The sequence below is a fragment of the Falco cherrug genome, chromosome 15 (genome assembly GCF_023634085.1).
Source record: "Falco cherrug isolate bFalChe1 chromosome 15, bFalChe1.pri, whole genome shotgun sequence".
NCBI classification, from domain to species: Eukaryota; Metazoa; Chordata; class Aves; order Falconiformes; family Falconidae; genus Falco; species Falco cherrug.
In genome coordinates, this window is record NC_073711.1 from 5387780 (window position 1) to 5406589 (window position 18810).

The following is an 18810-nucleotide window of genomic DNA, read 5'->3' on the forward strand; positions in this document are numbered from 1 at the left end:
ATTCTAACCTCATATGGATTACACAGTCTTAGTAAGAAGCAAGATTTCTCCAAGTCACCCTATAAAAACAACCACCATTGAGCAAAATAATTAGGCTGGCACTTTTGGAAGAGTTCACTGCCTGGCTATTCTAGCCACACTGCTCTTGTGGCTTTTGACTACATAGCCCATACTCGATAAAACAAGTGAAACAAATCCTACTGCAGATGCAGATGAAGGGAATAGACATCCAAAGTTTTAATCTACTTGCCAGCTCAGTCCTCCTCACCTGGCAGGCTTTCAGAGACATTAAGCCTCTCTTACCACTTGTGAACTTGCACTGGGTACAACAGATTTGATGGGTACGGTTTAGAAGAGAAACCAGCTTGCCCTTGCTAGCCCTTCTGTACCAAAAGCTACACCAAAGTATTTCCTGAAAGAGGAAAAATACTAATCACACAAGGCTTTGGCAAGCTCCCCTCTGAAATATTGAACACAATTCTTGCTTCCCACATTCAGCAGAGGCCAGTTCAAGCTACAAGAGATGCAAAGAAAAGCAATTAGAATAATCCTATAAAACTGCTTGTCTTAAAGTTAAGCCTGAGTTGATGTTTCTTTCTATAAATAGAGCTAGGTAAGCTAAGACAGTGTAGTTACCTCAACAACTGGTCATGAGTAAATTCAGTGTTCAAACTGGACAGCTAAAACCCAAGGGGGAACATCCTGAAATACCTTTCTGGAAAGTTATGGGGGGGGGGGGGGGGGGGGGGGCGGGGAAACCCCCACAAAACCAAAAAACCAAACCCCACAAACCACCAAAATAACCCCATACATTTACCTTCCAGGAGGAACAGTAGTTTGCAAAATGCTTTGCATGACACAGCTAGATAGATAACCTTAATAGAAGAGGACTATACCCTAATCCCAGAAAGTGTTTCCTCATTGGCCTTTTTTGTGGTTTGGGTTTTTTTTGTTTAAGGCCACTCTAAAAACTTAACTGTATGGAAAAAGCATATTCTATACTTACTGTTTCGAAAACCTGCTAAACAACCCCCTCAACCATAAAACCTAAAACCAAACCAGTGACTTCTCTGAACTTCCTCAGTGCTGCAGACATCCAACAAAACATCAGAATGAAACTGAGTGAACAGATCTTAGCAGTTTCATGTCAGAAAAGACATCTGAGCTAATATAGACATTATGACTTGAAAAAACCCATTATTTTATGACTCAGCCTCCCTTCCCCCACCCAAAGACATCTGACAGACTGACATCCGTACAGAGGAAAATGACCCAGTTACATTCATGAAATTCTTTCTGTTTATAGCTGTAACTGTAAGCAATACCACTGTGAAACAGGGCACCTACAAAGTAAAATATTTTTTTAATAGGAACTGGCAAAAGGGGCAGTAGCGTGAATGTTAGAATCAAGGAAGAAAAATGGTTATACAGCAGCAGTAATAATAAACCCCTAAAAAACATAAAATCATTGTTGTCAGGAACGGTTTAAGGAAACTCTGAAATGTGCATAGCACAGAGAGAATATATACCAGAAACGTAACCAAAGTATGGGGGTGGGGGGACGAAGGACACCCAATCATGGTAAACCAGAATAGAAAGAAAAGACATGACCGTGTCTGAACTTATTTCAGAAACATAAGCACACTGAAAATTAAATTTTTGTGAAAGCCTAGTATTAAGAAATTTTGGCAAATTTTTTTAATGTGACACTAAATGGATGTACAATTATACAACTCTTACTAAACACCATGAAATTTACTATGGAAGCGAAACGCTTAACAGTGGCACCAAAATGGCCAAGATACACAGGGTGCGGACACCTACCACCACAGCTCAGAGAGTTGCCTTTCACAGCCAAGTGCACTTACAACAAAATAGCTGAGCTATGAGAAAAACATGTTGTGAGAACAGCAGATATAAAGGGTTTTGCTCACTGAAAGTTTCAGATACAGAAAGCAGCAAAACGATGAAGTTAAATAATCTCTCTCAGTAAATAAAACAAACCCTGCTTTGAGGAGTCTTATAATGACCCAATTAACCAGACAAGTGCACACAAGCCCAGTGAAGTATAACTTTAGACTTGAGTATAATTTGATTAGCATAATACAGACCAGCTGAATACTGCAGTACTAATCAAAAGAGAGTAAGATGCTAAGATCAAACACCAACAGAAAACTTCAAACTACTCATTACCTGCTCTTACCTTGCTCATTAGTGTCACAGTTCTTTCCTACCACAAAGGCCTAGAAGTTCTTACAGGGGTTAATATTAATTTCCTAGGAGCAAATATTAGACATCTGTACTTTGAAACATGTATGATTTTAATTGGAAATCATACTGTAAGCAGTAACGAACAACACTGATGATGGAAGTTTATGGTTTAGATTTTAAAAAATTAAAAATATTAAAAAGACACTGATGATATTCAGGCTTCAGAGTAGATATATTTTTGCATGATTAGTCCATGAAAGTTACATCATAAAGGGAATTTAAGACCTCATGTGACTGTTCAGAGTTTACACATTAGATTTCAAATGTTTCACACTGACTTCACTTAAACAGCTTGAGTACTGTAGACCGCTAAGGCACTTCACTTACTGCCCGAGTCTGACAGACTGCCATTTATTCTACCCACCAGGTTACTCTGTGCTACAGAAAGAATGACAAATACCCCTGTCCTGTTGGCTTGGTTCTACGTTAGAAATACAACATCCCTATTGACTGAAGAAACTTGCAAATAACAACTTTGCGCACTTCTGTGGACTGTCAGTGTTTCCTGTTCTTAAGCCCAAACTCTTTCTCACCTCCTTTCTGCCCCTCAGTTTATCCTCACTAGAAGGTGTTCCCCTGCATTCCACCTTTTAGACTAAAATTTTCCAGTGCACATCCTGTATTGTGCATGTCCTTTGTATTACTGAGTAATATCAAAGCCAGCGTTAAGTGCTAACATAGAAACATCAAATCTATTCAGATCTCAGGGGAAAGAAAAAAATTTTGACTGAACTAACTGTAATCTTTAAGTGTGTTGGAAGACATCAAGTTACACTGAAATGGAAAGTTTTATTCAGGGCATGGCAAGATGCTCGTGGCTTACCTCTGTGATAAAAAACAGAAGTTCTTGAAAAGTATTTTCTGTGAGTTTTATTGCTTTAAACAATCAAAAAATCTTATGAAGAACTGCAAAGTACTGAGTGCATTTAAAGTGTGGGAAAGTCACCACACATTTCCCGTATATAAATACATAGAAGAGAATACATTCTCAAGATGAATTATTACTATGATACACAAACCATTTAAAATGTCAAGAACAAAATAATTGGGTTAATCAATATGATATTTTACACTGACCTGAGTAAGATCTGGAATGTCACCGTGATCAATTCCAACTTGCTGGGTTTACAAAAAAAAGAAGAAAAAAAAGTTAATTGCTACATGCAGTGGCAGCACAAATAAAAAACAGTGATGTCTGCATGTTACATGAAGACTAACATATTAAAAAAGGGATATTCATAACTTTCTGAACTGGTACAAGTTTCACTAGGAATACACCTTAGAAATCCCAAGTGCGTTGAATTACATCTCAAAACAAACCCAGCTTTTAATTCAGCCTAACTTTCATGTAGAAAAGCTTACTGGGAGCATTAGAAACACACCCACATTGCTTACTGGAACTACTTCTCCATTTTTAGCAGTTACAGTAAAGGAGAGCACTGTAAACAGGCTGTAACATTCAGTTCATACATTTTGGACCATTCATTAAATTTATAACAAAACTTCAGAAACTTTACTACATTGTCTGGCTAATAAAAAGGATATCCAAAAGTCTCACTTCATGTTAATAAACATATACAATCATTAAAATACCTAACCTGTACAATACTTCCTTGTATAGCAAAGTTAAGCAAACATTCACCTGTTTGTGATGCTGTTTTTATGAATGCAGACTACTGTACCAGTATAGACAGCTAAATTATATCCTTTCTGTAAATGTAGATTTATTTACCTCTGCTACTTTGAGGAATTCTGACAATTTGGTCATTCTGGCTAGAAATTTTTTGTAAATATCCAAGCCTTCTTTGCACTGGTTCTTCTTCATATCAAAATATCTTTCTGAGGATGCAAATAAAATTCTTGTAAGATTAACACCCTCCCAGCAAAAAGCTGACATGGTATTCTACAAGCTAATTTGAGACAAGCTTCAGGGAAAGAACAGACAAGAGTAACTCAAAGCTATGCAGATTTTTAAACTTACTACAAAAGGTGTCAAGTGTTCATGTAAGTCGACGAAGAAAAATAGCATTTTTTTTCCTATTTCAGTATATTAGAATATAACGCAAAGCTTTATTAAGCATAGACATGAATCACCAATTGTTAAATTAGCTATTATGATTTTTTTCAAGAAGTCAGCTTATTAGCTGGCAATGAGACATATTTTATCATTTGAAAATATTCCTGGTATATATTTACATTTTTAGACACTGTATCAATACGTTTTGATGTTTGTAAATGGGCTCAATATCCAAAAGACACCAGAACAGCTACTGAAGTGGTACATATACTGAACTGACCTATCAAAAGGATTATCAACAACATCCTTCACTTTTTATGGTCTTGCCTTATATATTTATAGATATTTCACTGAGTAAAAACTAATGGATTAACAGAGCAAACTGATCAGCAGTTTTCATTCAGAAATTTGCTTGAATAGTCATTATAAGGCTTTGCTAAGAGCTTATCACTCTTGCACAAAAAACCCCTACATGTCATCTGCTAGGCTCATGTAGATTCAGGTACCAGGTAAAGGTGAACAGTCAAGCCATAAAAAGTATGGGAAACCAGAAGTCAGTCATACAGAGACTAAACCAAATACTCAAAATACCAGGTATCTCACTAATACTTGTACAGTACAATTGCAAAGATTATCCACTGCACATTTATGGTATCTTTTTTTTATTCTCACCAGTCTCCCTCTCGTTTCAATTTCTGTCTCAAGATGTATTTTTCTAGGTAAAGTGTATGTTTAAGCCTATGCTAGTTGGCTTAAAGTGAACTTAACTGAAAGTAAGACAGGCTTAATTTAATGATAACAAAGCAGAGAATTTATTAGGAAACTGCAGTCAGAAGTAGTCTGTATTCTTTAGTTCTCTCAATATCTTTCACAAAAGTTCAAAAGCAAAAAAAATTCTCACATACCTAAAAGATTAACAATCCCCTCATTGTATGCTGCAAAAAGTCTAATGGAATCTTTAAAGAGGAGCATAAAGGCAGCATTTATAACACCGTTTGTTAGTTCATTTGGATTTGCCTGTGTAGAGAGCAAGGAAAAAGTAAATTAGTATTTAACAGAATAATGAAACTCGCACCTCAAAACGAGAGCGCTACCTAACACTGAGCTTACAGTACTTACATCAAAATCAAGGAGTGCATCAAGCTGGTTCTGTATGATTGGAAGGGTTTTCAGCAGCTTTTCAGCATTCATGGTTCTCATCACTCCATCTATCCTACACAGAGTAGAAGACACATTTACAAGTTACGAAGAAAACTCAACATACTACTCTGTTTCAGCAATACTATGTTGCTTCACAGGGCCAAAAGGAATAGCAATCCATGATAAGGTCAAGAACAACTGGCATTTCCCTCCCCCCAGAGTATGAAAGACCAAATAAATGAAGCAGTAACAGTCTTACCCTCTTTTCATTTTGGTGAAGTCAACTGCTACAAGTCTATATGAAAGTGCTTTTTCATTCAAGTATCTGCTATATCGCCTAATGAAGGTAGACATATCATAGCCTAGAAGTTAAGCATTCTTAAGTTAGACATTTTGAAGGGGTACAGTCTCTTTTGTTTTCAAGAACTATTCTCCTACTAGCCCATTTTGTATCAACTGGCATAAAAAGCTCTTCATAGGCACTTTCCAAAGTCACGAGATCCACTATTTTTCACCTTGAGATGTAATGTTACACTTTCTTCCTAACCACCTGAGATCAGCAAAGCATTCATTGCAATTATTAGAATAAACATATTAAAATATTAGACAAGAACCAAGCAGCTGTTATTAAGATGTTCTTGAAATTAGACTAAAAATGTATTCCTCATAAAATGCTGGAGGCTTTGGTAACTTATCTCAATGCCTCAAAAACCACATAAAGACCAAAAAATGTTCTCTACCATTGGCAAGCAATTAAAAGACTTCTCAAAGATTTGAGGGAGTTCTCAATATACAGCATATTCTAGCCACCATTCCGTGCACCTTCACAGTAAATATGTACTCCTGAGACACTAAAATGCACTAAATGCACTAAAATGCAACAGCAAGAATAGATTGTTGTGCTAATATTCATCAGGCTTATTATCTTAACATCAGTCAGTGTTAAGAATTCACTTTTTTAAATTCACAGCTGCGTATGCATTATACATACGTTACAGAAATTTCCCGCACCCAGCTAGGCAACTCAAAATCTCACTTTCCTTGTGTCTACATTCTTGGTTGGACACCCTTTGGTGTCTTGTGCAATTTAAGTCACAATACCCTTTCACTTAAATGTCATTTGTCTCCTAGAGCACACAACAGGCATTATCACAAAGCAAAAAATCAGTACAGTTATTTCCTTCGGTGAAAGAGCCTTACCCTGCATGGCACTTTTGTCCAGGTAGTTATTTAAATTGAACAAAGTGTTTCGGGATGCAAGATACTGGATAAAGCGCTGTTGGTGAAGAAAAAGTTGAGAATATCATTGTTGTGACAGTCAAAACATTTAAGCATATTACAAGAAAACTACACTTACCGTGTAACTGTTTCTAAATAACTTCTATCAAGAACAGAAATCAGTCAAAAGGGAAAAATTTAAAGCAAAACTTGAAGCTGCTGATTAGCAAAGCCTCTGAAATCCAATATTCTATTTGGCAAAATCATAAATTTAAACTAGAAAAAAAAGACATCACTGTCCATGAATAAGAGATTAACAATCCTAAAGGAAGCTGCTTAGGTTAACTTTGTTAGTTTAGAACAGACAAGCTGGAAAACACAAAAATACCACTTGCATTATCCAAGCTCCCAAGGTTTGCATAGATCTACTGGTGCTGTAGAAGTGGGAAGCAGGCTTAGTTAGAAAGTTTAGAAGTAATTTGTAACAATAATGCTTCTGGAACTGTGGTGAGCAGCAGCACTATATACGTATATAAAATGTAGTGAACTGACTAAATAAAATTTAAGTTTTGACAAATAATAGCTGGCTCCATAAATAACACAAGAGTAAGAGACAAACACATCCAGATAGCAAGGTAGTTCTAAAAGTTTCTCTGCCACTGTTCCACACAGACTCCTGTGATTGCGATGTATTGACTTTTTGTTTCTTTGTATGTGTTTTAGTCCATAAAAGAGGATTGTGATCAGTATGGTTTAAGGGACTTGTTAAAACTTCGGTCTGAATCCTTCTGCTGCCACAGCACCCCTCATGGTGGAAAATCCACCTGCCTGCCCAGTCTGGACTATCGTGCTCTGCAAAACAGCATTTTTTTCAGTCAGGCCCGGTATAGCACCTGCTCTTTGGGAACTGTAATGAAGGCTTAGCACAGCAACAAGAAAATTCTTCTCACAATTGCTATTTAAACTGAAAGCAGTGCTTTCACCTTTCAAGGGGCCCAAATGATTCCCCAACTTGTCACGTACCACCTCATCAGTAACTCCATATGTGTTCTCAGCCTATAGCTACGGAGTTCACACAAGTCTACAACACGCAGCTTGCCTACCAACAGCTCTGGCACTGTTTTAACTTCTTATTCTGCTTTCCAGTCGATTTATCTGGTCTTTGTACATCTTAATACTGCATTCAAAGAGATACAGAAGAAGAAAAACAGTTGGAACACGATCAGGAACAGAACAGTGATATTCAAAAGGTGTCTATACATATTTCAAAATTAGCTACTGTTCTGAATCTTGTTTTAAAAGGGCCAAGGCTAACTCTCACTCTCCAGATACAGGGGTCTTGCATTGCACAACGTACAGGTGAGAGGAGTTCATCACAAGACACAGGCAGTTAGGTTAAACAAGAAACTGCAAGATGGCTGATTGCTCAGACAACATTTTGACTTTGTTAGATTTACTTGTACTTAAAACAGAAGTTCAACACCTGGTAATTTTTTCTGTTTAAGAAAAAGGCCTCTTTTAATGTATTAGAAGAGTGAGAAGTACACTCATGTTGCACCTGAGATTACAGAACTAGTAGTCCAGACACATTCTATCAGCAGATACAAAGCAACCTGAAATTTTTCAAGTTTCAAATGCACCCATTCAAAGCTGAGCAGCAGTTTAGGTACAGACATAGAAACTCAACTCTTCTACCACTACAAAACGCTGTATGGGCAAAGATACCGACTGGTAGCCCACAACTCTAGGTTTTGATTTTCTTTCTATGGTTCAGTTGTCTTTTTTTTTTTCTTGCGAGTTTCAGTGTGTAGATATGAACTGTATTGGTAGAGAGAATGAAATATACAAACTGACTTACACCATCCAGTTTAGCTTTATACTTGGAACAAGCAGTGAATTCTACTTCATATTATCCTCTAATTTCAGCCTATTATCTGTTGAAACTACAATTTAAGCACATAAATAACTTGGGTAAGTGTTAACAAAGAGCACACTACGTTTTACAAGTAATTTCAATTAAGTTCACAGAGCTTTGGAGAGAGGAGGCAACACTAAGTTTTCAGAGCAGTTTAATGGCTGGAAGCAGTACCTTTAAGAATTATCATCTCAACGTTACCAGTAGCCAACAGTCATTTATTAGGAAAATGACTACACACAAGTTCAGGACTAAACTGTCACCTGACCAAGACAAAGTTTAGTTTTTAAGAGAAGGACCATGTAAGAGAAGCTGCATTTCTAATGCAATGTTATTGCCTGGGAAGCTTTTCATGAACAGTGATGAAATAATTTAAGTGAACTAAACGCAATAGAAACCTGTTTTGGAGGAATGTTAATGGCAACAACATATCAAGATTTAGCCCATTAGATGATTATTTGAAAGATGAAATATTCTAGCCACCATATTCCTCCCCCCATTAGTAAGTATTCTTATCTGTTAATGAGTTGGCTGCACATTTATGGAGTGATAACAAGACTTTTGCTGTGCTCTTACTGATAAGTACTAGCCTAATGAAGTAAAGCCCATCAGAAGTTTTTCAAGCCTTTATTCTAGAAAGGTCACTCATTATTCCCTCACAGCCCAACCCAGATACCTGCAGGTAAATTGCAAACACTGATATATTTTGGTATTGAAACAATGAAGGAGTATTTTCTTCTCTGGAGAAGTACTTTACAGTCATCAGCAGAGGAAAAACAAAGACCTTTGAAAAACTGAAGTACGTAACTAATGCCTCATAGATTGAGATAACTTTTTTAAAATGCTGTCAAGGAGGCTTTAACAGAACTAATCATGTCTTACCTCATTTCCATACATCATGAGGTGGTGTGTTGTAATTAGAGCTTTGAACACTACAACCCAGCTACTGTTTGCAGTTCTCTCAAAGAGTGTGTCCGCCAGCTGTGGAATATTCACATTCATTTCATTTGTGCACTGTATTAGATCTAAATTAAAGAGAAAAAAAATCAAAGTATTACAATGAGTTATACACTCAGAGAAGATCATCACGTTATTTTGTGTTTTTACATTGAGAATTCATACTGGAAGCATTACCTTCAGTTCTTTAAGAAATAACTAAGCAATTTTACATTCCTTGCATTTTACTGAAAGACTCCAATTGTGAACTTTACAGAATTATTGAAATGCCTTTGGAGTCCAAATATCTCATCAATAAATAACCTGCTCCACTAGAAACTCTATGCCCAAGTTATGGTCTGGAAGCCAGTGTAGACCTTCTGGATGCCCAGTGCCTGAAGTCACTCAGTCTAACAAAAAAGACCAACAAAAAATGAAAACCATAGAAACAAGGAAAAGCTGAGACTTCTATACCTCATGAGATCAACAGGCAGCAAGTATCCTGCAACTCTGATTTAAGCTCAAGTACAGACACACATGACAGCAAATGAGATGCTACAAACCTGTAACAAGCCTCTTTTCTGTAAGAATTAAGAGCAATAATTTGCATCTACACACTTTTGCACTTAACTAAAATAACCTAATTGCCAACATACTGAGTATTTTGCGGTGGATCATAGCTGGTCTCAGGCTTTAGTATATATATAAAAAAACCTCTTTGTGTTCAAGACTGATTATAAACTCAGCAGTAGAACATTAACTTGGGAGTTCAAGTCTCTGTCTCAGTATTGGTGCAAAACCAGAATAGGTCACAGCAGATAACATGAGGAAAAAAGCCTGCCTGGGAATTCTGGTGAAGGCACTTGCTGAGAAGAGAGCAAAGAACTGAATCCAGGACTATTCTAAACCCCTCAAGACATGCACATGAGACATTTATTCTCTCACTGAGCTAAATTTGATTCGGGTGTGATCAAAGTACACCTTAAGGACTGGGCAAGGCACGTAAAACAAACATTAGTTTGAAAAGCTTCCTTTGTGGCCTCTTATTTAAGCCAAGCCTGTGAGCAGCCTGTTGGCTGCAGAGCAGCATTGCTGCTTATGTGGTTTGTCTGTGTAAGTACTCAAAGCAGGGTAGGTGCTCAGGAGGCTGGGCAACAACTCAACACCAAGCTGTCAGCTCCGCTGAAACGGCCAACTTACTTGTCTTATTAGCAGCACGCAGAGGCCAGACTGCATCATCGCACGCCATTTAAACATGGACTTAGAGATCATACATTGATAGTTTTGGACAAAACGCTTCATAGAAATATTGCATTTTGAATTTCTCTCTGTTCCAGTGAACATAAAATATTACTGATGTAATTTAATTATAGACCTGTTTATTAAGAATATAAAGTCCTTTGGTTAAGGAGCACTGTTTGGAATAATTTAATAACCAGAGTAATTTTAACAGAGTAGAGTTTCAGATAGTGTCTCGCCAAGGTAGAAAGCTATAAAATGCCAATTCTAATAAGCTACTAATTTCATTCTGATGTCAAACATTTCCAAATACGTACAAAACATGCAAGTTGAGATGAAAATTTTCATCCTTATTGGTAACACAAAAACGCTGAAATAACTTCACAAAAAGAAGAGCCCTGAAAATAAGTTTTAAGCAAGCTATGCATCAAAACCTTACTGTTTAGTAGTATTAAAATATTTCAATATTTACAAATATTCTCAAAAAAACCAAGTCATTTGATAGACACTGCCCACCACTCATGGCCGTAATATCATCAGATGTTGTGTCAAATTAAGAAGTACTTTAAAATTTCTGGAAGTCCAAACAGCCCATAGACAATTATTGCCTCATATAATGAGAAGTCCCAATTCCAGAATTTTTACACTAACAAAACTTGAATTTTAACCCACGAGCCTCACCTCCTGAATGAGAACTTGTTATAAACTGATTGGATTAGGAAGACTTATTTGCCTTAATGTGTTCCGAGAGAATTACTTAGAAATGTCATAAGCATGCATTATAAAGACGCTGCTGTTACATCTTGCTCAGTATTTCTCATGTAACTGATGTGTCTGTAACCAGTACAGAAACATTACAGAACTGTTACAACTCCCATTCACTGTTTATAAAAACCAACTAAACAAGAAAACAACACAAAACCCCCACAAACTCTATATAGAGAAATACCTACAACATTACTACTAGGTAACAGCTGAAGAAATTCCATTGATCTGCTGAGGTCAAACACCGCACAGACAGCCTACTGAAAACAGTATTTCTGCACAAAGTCCTTTTTCTTCACATGACCACTGAGCAAGTCACATTTTTTCATTGAAGGTTGTAAGCAGCACATTAAGAGCGTTTATTAAATAACAGATGAAACTGGGAAGGAAGATACAAGTTAAAAACAAAACCCTTCCTGCTCTCAAGTCAAATCAGCCAAGCTACATTCATTCATATTTTGCCAGCACTCTCCACAGAGATTTCAATCTTGTCACCTTCCCTTAAGCTAAGGTCTACCAGCAGATGTTCCAGTAATCCCTAAGCTGATGCTGAATACCTGGGAGATTCCCTCCATATATTTGTGTCTAAGACTGATATAAAATGTGTTCTTATAGTGCTGCTCAGGCACATGACAGGAATTCTACTGTGAGCAACTACATCGAAAGCTGTAACTGATCACCTCTCCTTAAGCCACGTACACATTAAAAAATCCAGCCAACCACACAACATTACTTTGGATTATCATGCCATCATAAAGGTTCACTACCACAAAAGCTATCCAGATGCCTACTTTCAGAAGGGAGCAACTGCCCTCTCCTTTGATACACAAGACTAAAAAGTCTTTTGTCAAGTGACAGTAACAGCGGGGAAGTTGATAGACCTCTGGTACATTTGAGAAGCTCATTACATTACTGTTTCATTCCACAAGTGTTGTTCTGCGTGACTGAGAAGCGCAGGTTCAGGAATTCTGTAAAAGTACTGGTAAGGTTTTCCACATTATGCTACTTGCTTCTATAAGATGTGAGCCTGACCATTTTAAAAGCAACCATAACGAAATATTTCACATAGGTAGGGCTACTCAGTCTAATTCTAGCTGTGCTTGAGATTAGAGGACCGGAGTGAACTGCCAGTCCCACGCACTTCAGACACGTGCTGAAGACAACAGATACTGGCTCCCCTGAAGAAAATTTTTATTGAGGACACTTAGCACAACTGTGGTCTTCGGTTTCAAAATCTCCTTGAATGCACAAACACATAAGCCACAGTTGCCAGTACTGAAGAACACATGCTTAGGCAAACGAAGCTTTGCTAAAATACCAAAATAAGAATGAATAGTGGAAGAAAATAAAACCCCATTTCAGTGCGTTTTATAGGCCAAAACTGGACTTCCCTAAGAGTGTATTGCAAAAACATGAGTTTAAAAAGACCCTTTAATAAGGCTACTCAAGGCAATTTTTTTATTATTACTTTACAGCTAGTAATAAAAGAGCTAGTATCACTTCAATTCTAGCAATTGAGATACAAAAAAAAAAAGCAAGCGTCATTTCTCTAATATGATTCTTCTAAGTTTGCAATAGGAATATCTACATAGAAACAACCGTATGGATCTGTTACAGCTGGCAGCAAAGGAGGAAAAGGCTATTAACACCACAAACCTGGAAGTATAAAGGAACATATGCACCTGAGAGACTGACAGCTGGGCAACTGTAATATGGATATTGGTAGCAAAAACTGGAATAAAATGTGTAAGGCAAGTGATGTTCATTTTCTTATCGTACTACTTCTATAAACACCTTACAACTGAAAGCATTTTGCCAATTACCCAGAGGAATCATTTCAAGTGCAACTGTGGTGCTATTTCTAGAATGGAATTTAGAAACATGTTAACATCACACTGGAAAGAAAAAGCAGAAAAAAAAAAACAACCAAAAACCAAACACAAAACACAAACAGCTTTAAACCAGAAGAGTATCATAGGGGTTTTCAAGCAGTCTGGAAAAGCTGAGGAAATCTTACTGCCTAGTAGAATACTGAGAATTTCTCTTCCACAGCTCATCTGAAGTACTGGCACATCATCTATAAAACCATACAGCTTTTCAGAGAACTGCACACATAAATACAGATATTAGGAAAAAAAAAAAGTTTTGGAAAATTCTCATCCAGACACCAGCAAAAACTGACATGCTTTTCAACTTTCAAGTAAGAAGAAAGCCATCATTTTCTTGATTCGGGAATATCTCTCTCAAGAGAACTGTAAATACCTAAGTTAAAGACAACCATAATTGTTTAATATTCCCATAATTCTTCCATTTTGTCACAGGACTGAAACTGCCCTAAGACAGATATAAGAATTAAGACCACTATCCTTAATCCTGACAGTCTTGAAAAAAGAATTAAATTTTCTTGTTGTATCATAAACTAGAGATTACAAAAACCTAAAACAGAAGAGCCACTTCAGCAAACTTTCTCAATGTAGCCTAAGGAATGCAACAATTCTTGCTGGAAGACCTAATTAAAAGATAGCACTTGCCTGATACAAATGTTTTTATGTCGACCTGCTCTTATAGTGCAGATTTGATAGCAATCTTCAAGTTTCATTTATATCATAGCTAAATCTAAACTTAGTTACTTTACCAGAAGCAAAACATTCAGCTACTCTGTCCCACTCCCCCACTAAACAAGGATACATGATGGCCCGTAACGTTTTTTAAAAAGCTTTAAGCAAAAGCCACGCTTGTAATTTCCAACATTAACTTTTTTTCCAAGTTAAATTTCCTCAATTACTGTATTGAAAAGCTTCACAGATTACAAAAGAGCCTCAAATTAAAGACAACCACCTTACTGCCTGTAGAAAAGTTCAAGAGTATTTCTTTGTACTGTATTGCAACTTACCTATCTCTGCAAGAACGACACTACATCAATATTCACCTGACAGTCATGAGCTTTAACTGCCAAAAGTAAGAATGGGCTGATACAAAAACCACCCTAAACTGTGACAGTCACAATGTGATATTATTGGCAAAAATTAAAGTTTGTGATTATTTGGTGGAAATCCAAACTTTCTTCTAAAGCAAAAGACTTCAGAGCCTAATTCTGGTACATAATACAGTTTTACAGTACCTGAATTATCACTTCTTACAAGATTTCCAAAGACTGTATACATATAGGAGTTTTGATGAGTAACATTTACTGCTTCCCCAGCACCACCCCCAAGGGGCTGTATACAAGTTGAACAGGAGTTGCTCTTTCCTTTATTACAGTGTTCATTTAAAAAGTTTAAGATGCAATTAATACAGGCATTTCTATTTTTCTAAATTTTGGTCTACACACAAGTCTACTCTGCCAGTCACCAACTTGGCTACAGCTTTAATTTATTGGGTTTTGTTATGGCTTTTCAGAGGTTAGCCAAGAGATGTGTCACCAAAAGCATAATCTAGCCCCACTCCACTGCAACCCAAACTCAGAAGGCTGAGGGGAAGTGAGAGGACGCGCACTGGGGAAGAAAAGACAAGACCTTCAGGTGCTCCCCTACAAGGAAAGATCAGCCTCTGTATAACATTTTATGTTATTCTGAAATATTACAAAATACCACAGAAATAGATTTGCTGACTTATTTAGGACACTGTGACCTACTTTAAAAGGAAAAAAACCCCAAGTATTCCCATTGATATTGCTTAGGTTTTGGGTTTTTTGGTGGGTTGGTTTTTTTCTTTTGTTTTGTTGGAGGGTGTGTGTGTTTCACTCTTCAAGTTAGTAGCCAGACAAAACCCAAGACTCTTTTAACTACTAGCTTACACACTGCATGTGTAACATCTTCCTGTAAAAACCCATACTGCAATATTGTAGCTTTTCTCGCTGAGGAAACTTGGCAATAAGGAGGTTTTAAGAATTAATCCGAATAGAATGCGCACACTGATACTCCTCCACAATCCCCAATACAACTACAGCAACTCTCAAAAACATGTTCTTGGTGAAGCCGTTTCTTGAGCAGCGATTACAAGTAATACCAGATGGTGTAGCATTTTGAATGACACACACATGTAGCAACCAAGGTACAACTATCATTAAATCCAAGCTATGTTTTCCTTCATAATTTACTTAAATTGGAAAGTACTTGCACTGTATCTTTGAAAATACATTGTGTAATTTTTCCAGAGATTACAGTATTTAAACTAGTATCTTACCCACTTACATATAATACAAGTAATTGTTGCGTACAGGTGAAAAAATAAGAAGTGCCACGCGAAGGCTTGCAGATGGTTGAAAAGCAGCACCTGGGTATGCTCAATGGAGAATGATCATCAGGATTTTTTTTTAACCCCTCACAGAGATATTTGTGGCACCATATTTCACATCTTTTTTTTTCTCCCTACCCCACCAAAGCATTCCTCTATTTCAGATACCAGGTCAGCACAAGCTTTTTGTTTGTCTTGCCCAAAGTCTGAGAAAGTGAATTACACCAAAACACAGAACTCATCTGACAGAGCAGGGGACCTTCAAGAGACTGACAGCTCTGAACAGGTTTGTATGAAAAGGTATTCAAAGGAATTTGATCGTCAAAAGGCAATCTCAGTTTATGCTATTCTCAAGAGGTTTTCCAGGTTTCCATTTTCTTATTTTGTGATGGTAACTTAAAGCAGATGACATTATTTTAAGGATATTGTCAAACAACATCCTTCGTCTTTTAAGCTTCAGAAGCTTTCAAACTATTGAGCAAACTGTCACCACTTTCTGCTTCCTGTTATGTTGCCATTTCTGGACTCAAGGGTTACCTCACCAAGTTGTTCTACCACAGGCAGAACACAAGACAAGATAAAAAAAGGTAACTTTAAAAAGGTATCTTTAAAAAAAAGAAATTTTCCATTACCCAGTTTTAAGGCTTTTGTTTTCAACACAGTAGCTGCAATATTCACTACGTAGCTGGATTCCACTCATTCAGATCAATAACAAATGAGAGATCTATTTGGTTGGCTTTAACTATTTCATCCACATCAGAAGCCCTCACACAACTCTGTATTAACAGATGAGTGACATGGCATCAGAGAGCCAAACTACCGTCAAATACAACCAAGTACGCTGCTTCTGAGAGCTTGAACAGCAGAGTCCCCTTAGCACCATCAACTTGAACAAGTCCTGCAGAACTACCAGCCTGCTCTACTGACTTTGAAGAGACCAGCATAAAGCTTTGTGTCTTCTTTCCTCTCCCTAATGGAAACACACACACACACACACACACACTTCGGTTTTAACTGATGGTGAGCAGGTACGCTGCACAACGTACAAGGTTTGAAGCACTCAGCACACTTTAGAGCACTCAAACAGTAACTTCAACTGCTATCCAGTCACCAAAACCGGAAGCAAAGCAACACCACCGATACTTTTGTAGCTTATCAAGGATAGCTTTCTGCATGTTTTGGTATACAGAAAGCAGCTGTAACATATTAAGGGTAAATATATCAGTGGCAACATACTCTCATTCTGGAGAGGTGCACTGGTCCACCTTCGCCCTTCCCTTTCCCTCACTTCACGTCTTTTTACCTCATTTCAAGAGCCTTAAGATAGAAATCTACGGTGTTTCGGGAAGCGTTAGAAACACTGAGACGTCTGCAGCTCACCAGATGCACATAAGGACGGAAAAGTGCTGAAAAACTTACCTCCTCACCCACACCCGTGCCACCACACCGTGTAACCCACCCTTTCCCCAGCTGCGGATTAACAAGCGCCGCTGTACCCAGAGGCAGGAGCTAAGCGGCTCTCGCGGGGAAGGGTCCACCGGCTGGGATATTCCCCTTTCCCGGGCGCACAGGGTGCTACAAGGCTCGCTCCCTCCACGTGTAACACAAGTTTTGCAGAGCACGCCGCTCCGGTTCGCCCAGCTCTACGGGGCACCCCCCGCCCCCCGCCCCAGCTCCCCGGGGCGAGCGACCGCGCAGGGCTCCGGCCTCTCCGCCGCGGAGGGGAGCGCGGCCGCCCCGGCTGCCCGAGCCGCTGCCCGGCGGGGCACGGCGCGCCCGCCCCGGCCCCCCGCCGCGGGGCGCAGGCCGCAGGCGGCCCCCGCGGGGTCCTACTCACAGTCCAGGTGCTTCTTCTTGGGGCCCATCACCTCGTGGGTCGTCGCCTTGCAGACAGCCTTGGCGACGGCCGAGCCGGTGACACTGTGCTGCGCCGCCGTGATGCGGTCGGTGATCGACTGTCCCGACATCGTCGGCGCGGCCCTGGCGGCGGCTTCCCCCGCGGACCCGCCGCGGCGGGCGGCAAGGCCGGGGCGGCGGCTTCCCCGCGGCCGGGGGCCGAGCGCAGCCTCCCCAGAGGAAGGACGCCGGCAGCTCTCTCCGCTCCGCCGGGGGCGACCGGGGGAGTCCTCGCCGGGCTCCGCCTCGCCGGCTCCCCTCGACCGCCGCCGCGACGCGGGGGGCCCTGCCCGCTGCTCTGCGGGGCGGCGGCCACGAACCCCTCTGCTGCCGGCCGCGCCCGGCCCCGCTCCGCTCTGCCGCCTCCCGCAGCCTGCGCTTCGGCTTTCCCTTTCACATTTACCCTCCCAGACAAAATGGCGGCGGCCGCGGCGGCAGCGGCGTCAGGTGACCGCGCGCCCGCCCCGCTCCGGAGGGTCGAGGCGGCGCCGTGCGGCGCGTGCTGCCGGCCCCGGCCGGGGGCGCGCGCCCTGTGGCGGGAAAGCCGCGCTCGCGCCGCCCGCGTGCCCCGGGGGCTCCCTCCGCCACGGGCGACATCCCTGAGGCGGCGGGGGGCCGGGGGCGGCCGCCTGCCCTCCCGCCGGGCCGTCAGGTGCCCCCGCTGCCCGTGGGAGCCAACGCCCCCGCGGCCACGCAGAGAGCTGTGCCACACGGCCCCAGCCCCTTCCTCCGGCAGTGGTTTGGGCAGATTTCCATGAAAAAAAAAAAGGCAAAAACTTGTGGTAAAAATAAACTGGTGGAAAAAAATAAAATTCCTGTGGTAGGAGAAGTATGGCCGGAGGAGCTGTGTGGAGCAGTGGAGGACGCGATCTGAACAGGGCCCGTGTCAGGCCGTGGTGGGCAGAGCCCCCTGCAACCGGCAGGCGCATGGGTGCAGGGGGGCCCCGCTGCAGGCAGCCTCCTGCTCTCGCAGGTTGTGGAGAAAGAATAAAAGCTCCTTGGAAAACTTTTCACTTTATTTGCAGAAGCAACATCCACACAAAGAGCCCAACCTCCCTCGCTGAGCCTGTTCTCCTTACGAAATGGAACCCTTCTTGGGCTGCGCCACACATGTACCCACTCCTCCATGAGGCTGTGAAGCTCCTCCAAAAGGGAACAGCCTGCATCCAGGCAGCTG

General features: G+C 40.2%; 1 protein-coding gene across 8 annotated transcripts in view; it reads right to left on the reverse strand.

Moving 5' to 3' along the window:
* Nucleotides 1–18055, reverse strand: part of LOC102050795 (phosphatidylinositol-binding clathrin assembly protein-like) — a 34000-nt gene extending 15945 nt beyond the window's left edge. For 3 of the 8 annotated variants that reach the window (XM_055727174.1, XM_055727173.1, XM_055727172.1), the window contains exons 1-8: nt 17575–18053; nt 9444–9586; nt 6629–6704; nt 5688–5790; nt 5408–5501; nt 5194–5305; nt 4004–4110; nt 3349–3390 (exon numbers count right to left, since the gene is read on the reverse strand). In XM_055727174.1, the coding sequence (XP_055583149.1) occupies nt 3349–3390; nt 4004–4110; nt 5194–5305; nt 5408–5501; nt 5688–5790; nt 6629–6704; nt 9444–9586; nt 17575–17704 (807 nt within the window). In that variant the 5' untranslated portion in view covers nt 17705–18053. Of the gene's footprint in view, nt 1–3348; nt 3391–4003; nt 4111–5193; nt 5306–5407; nt 5502–5687; nt 5791–6628; nt 6705–9443; nt 9587–10153; nt 10191–17574 lie in introns of those variants that run through there. The other 5 variants (XM_055727177.1, XM_055727176.1, XM_055727175.1 and 2 more) reach the window with 4 other exon arrangements.
* Nucleotides 18056–18810: the final 755 nt, after the last annotated feature.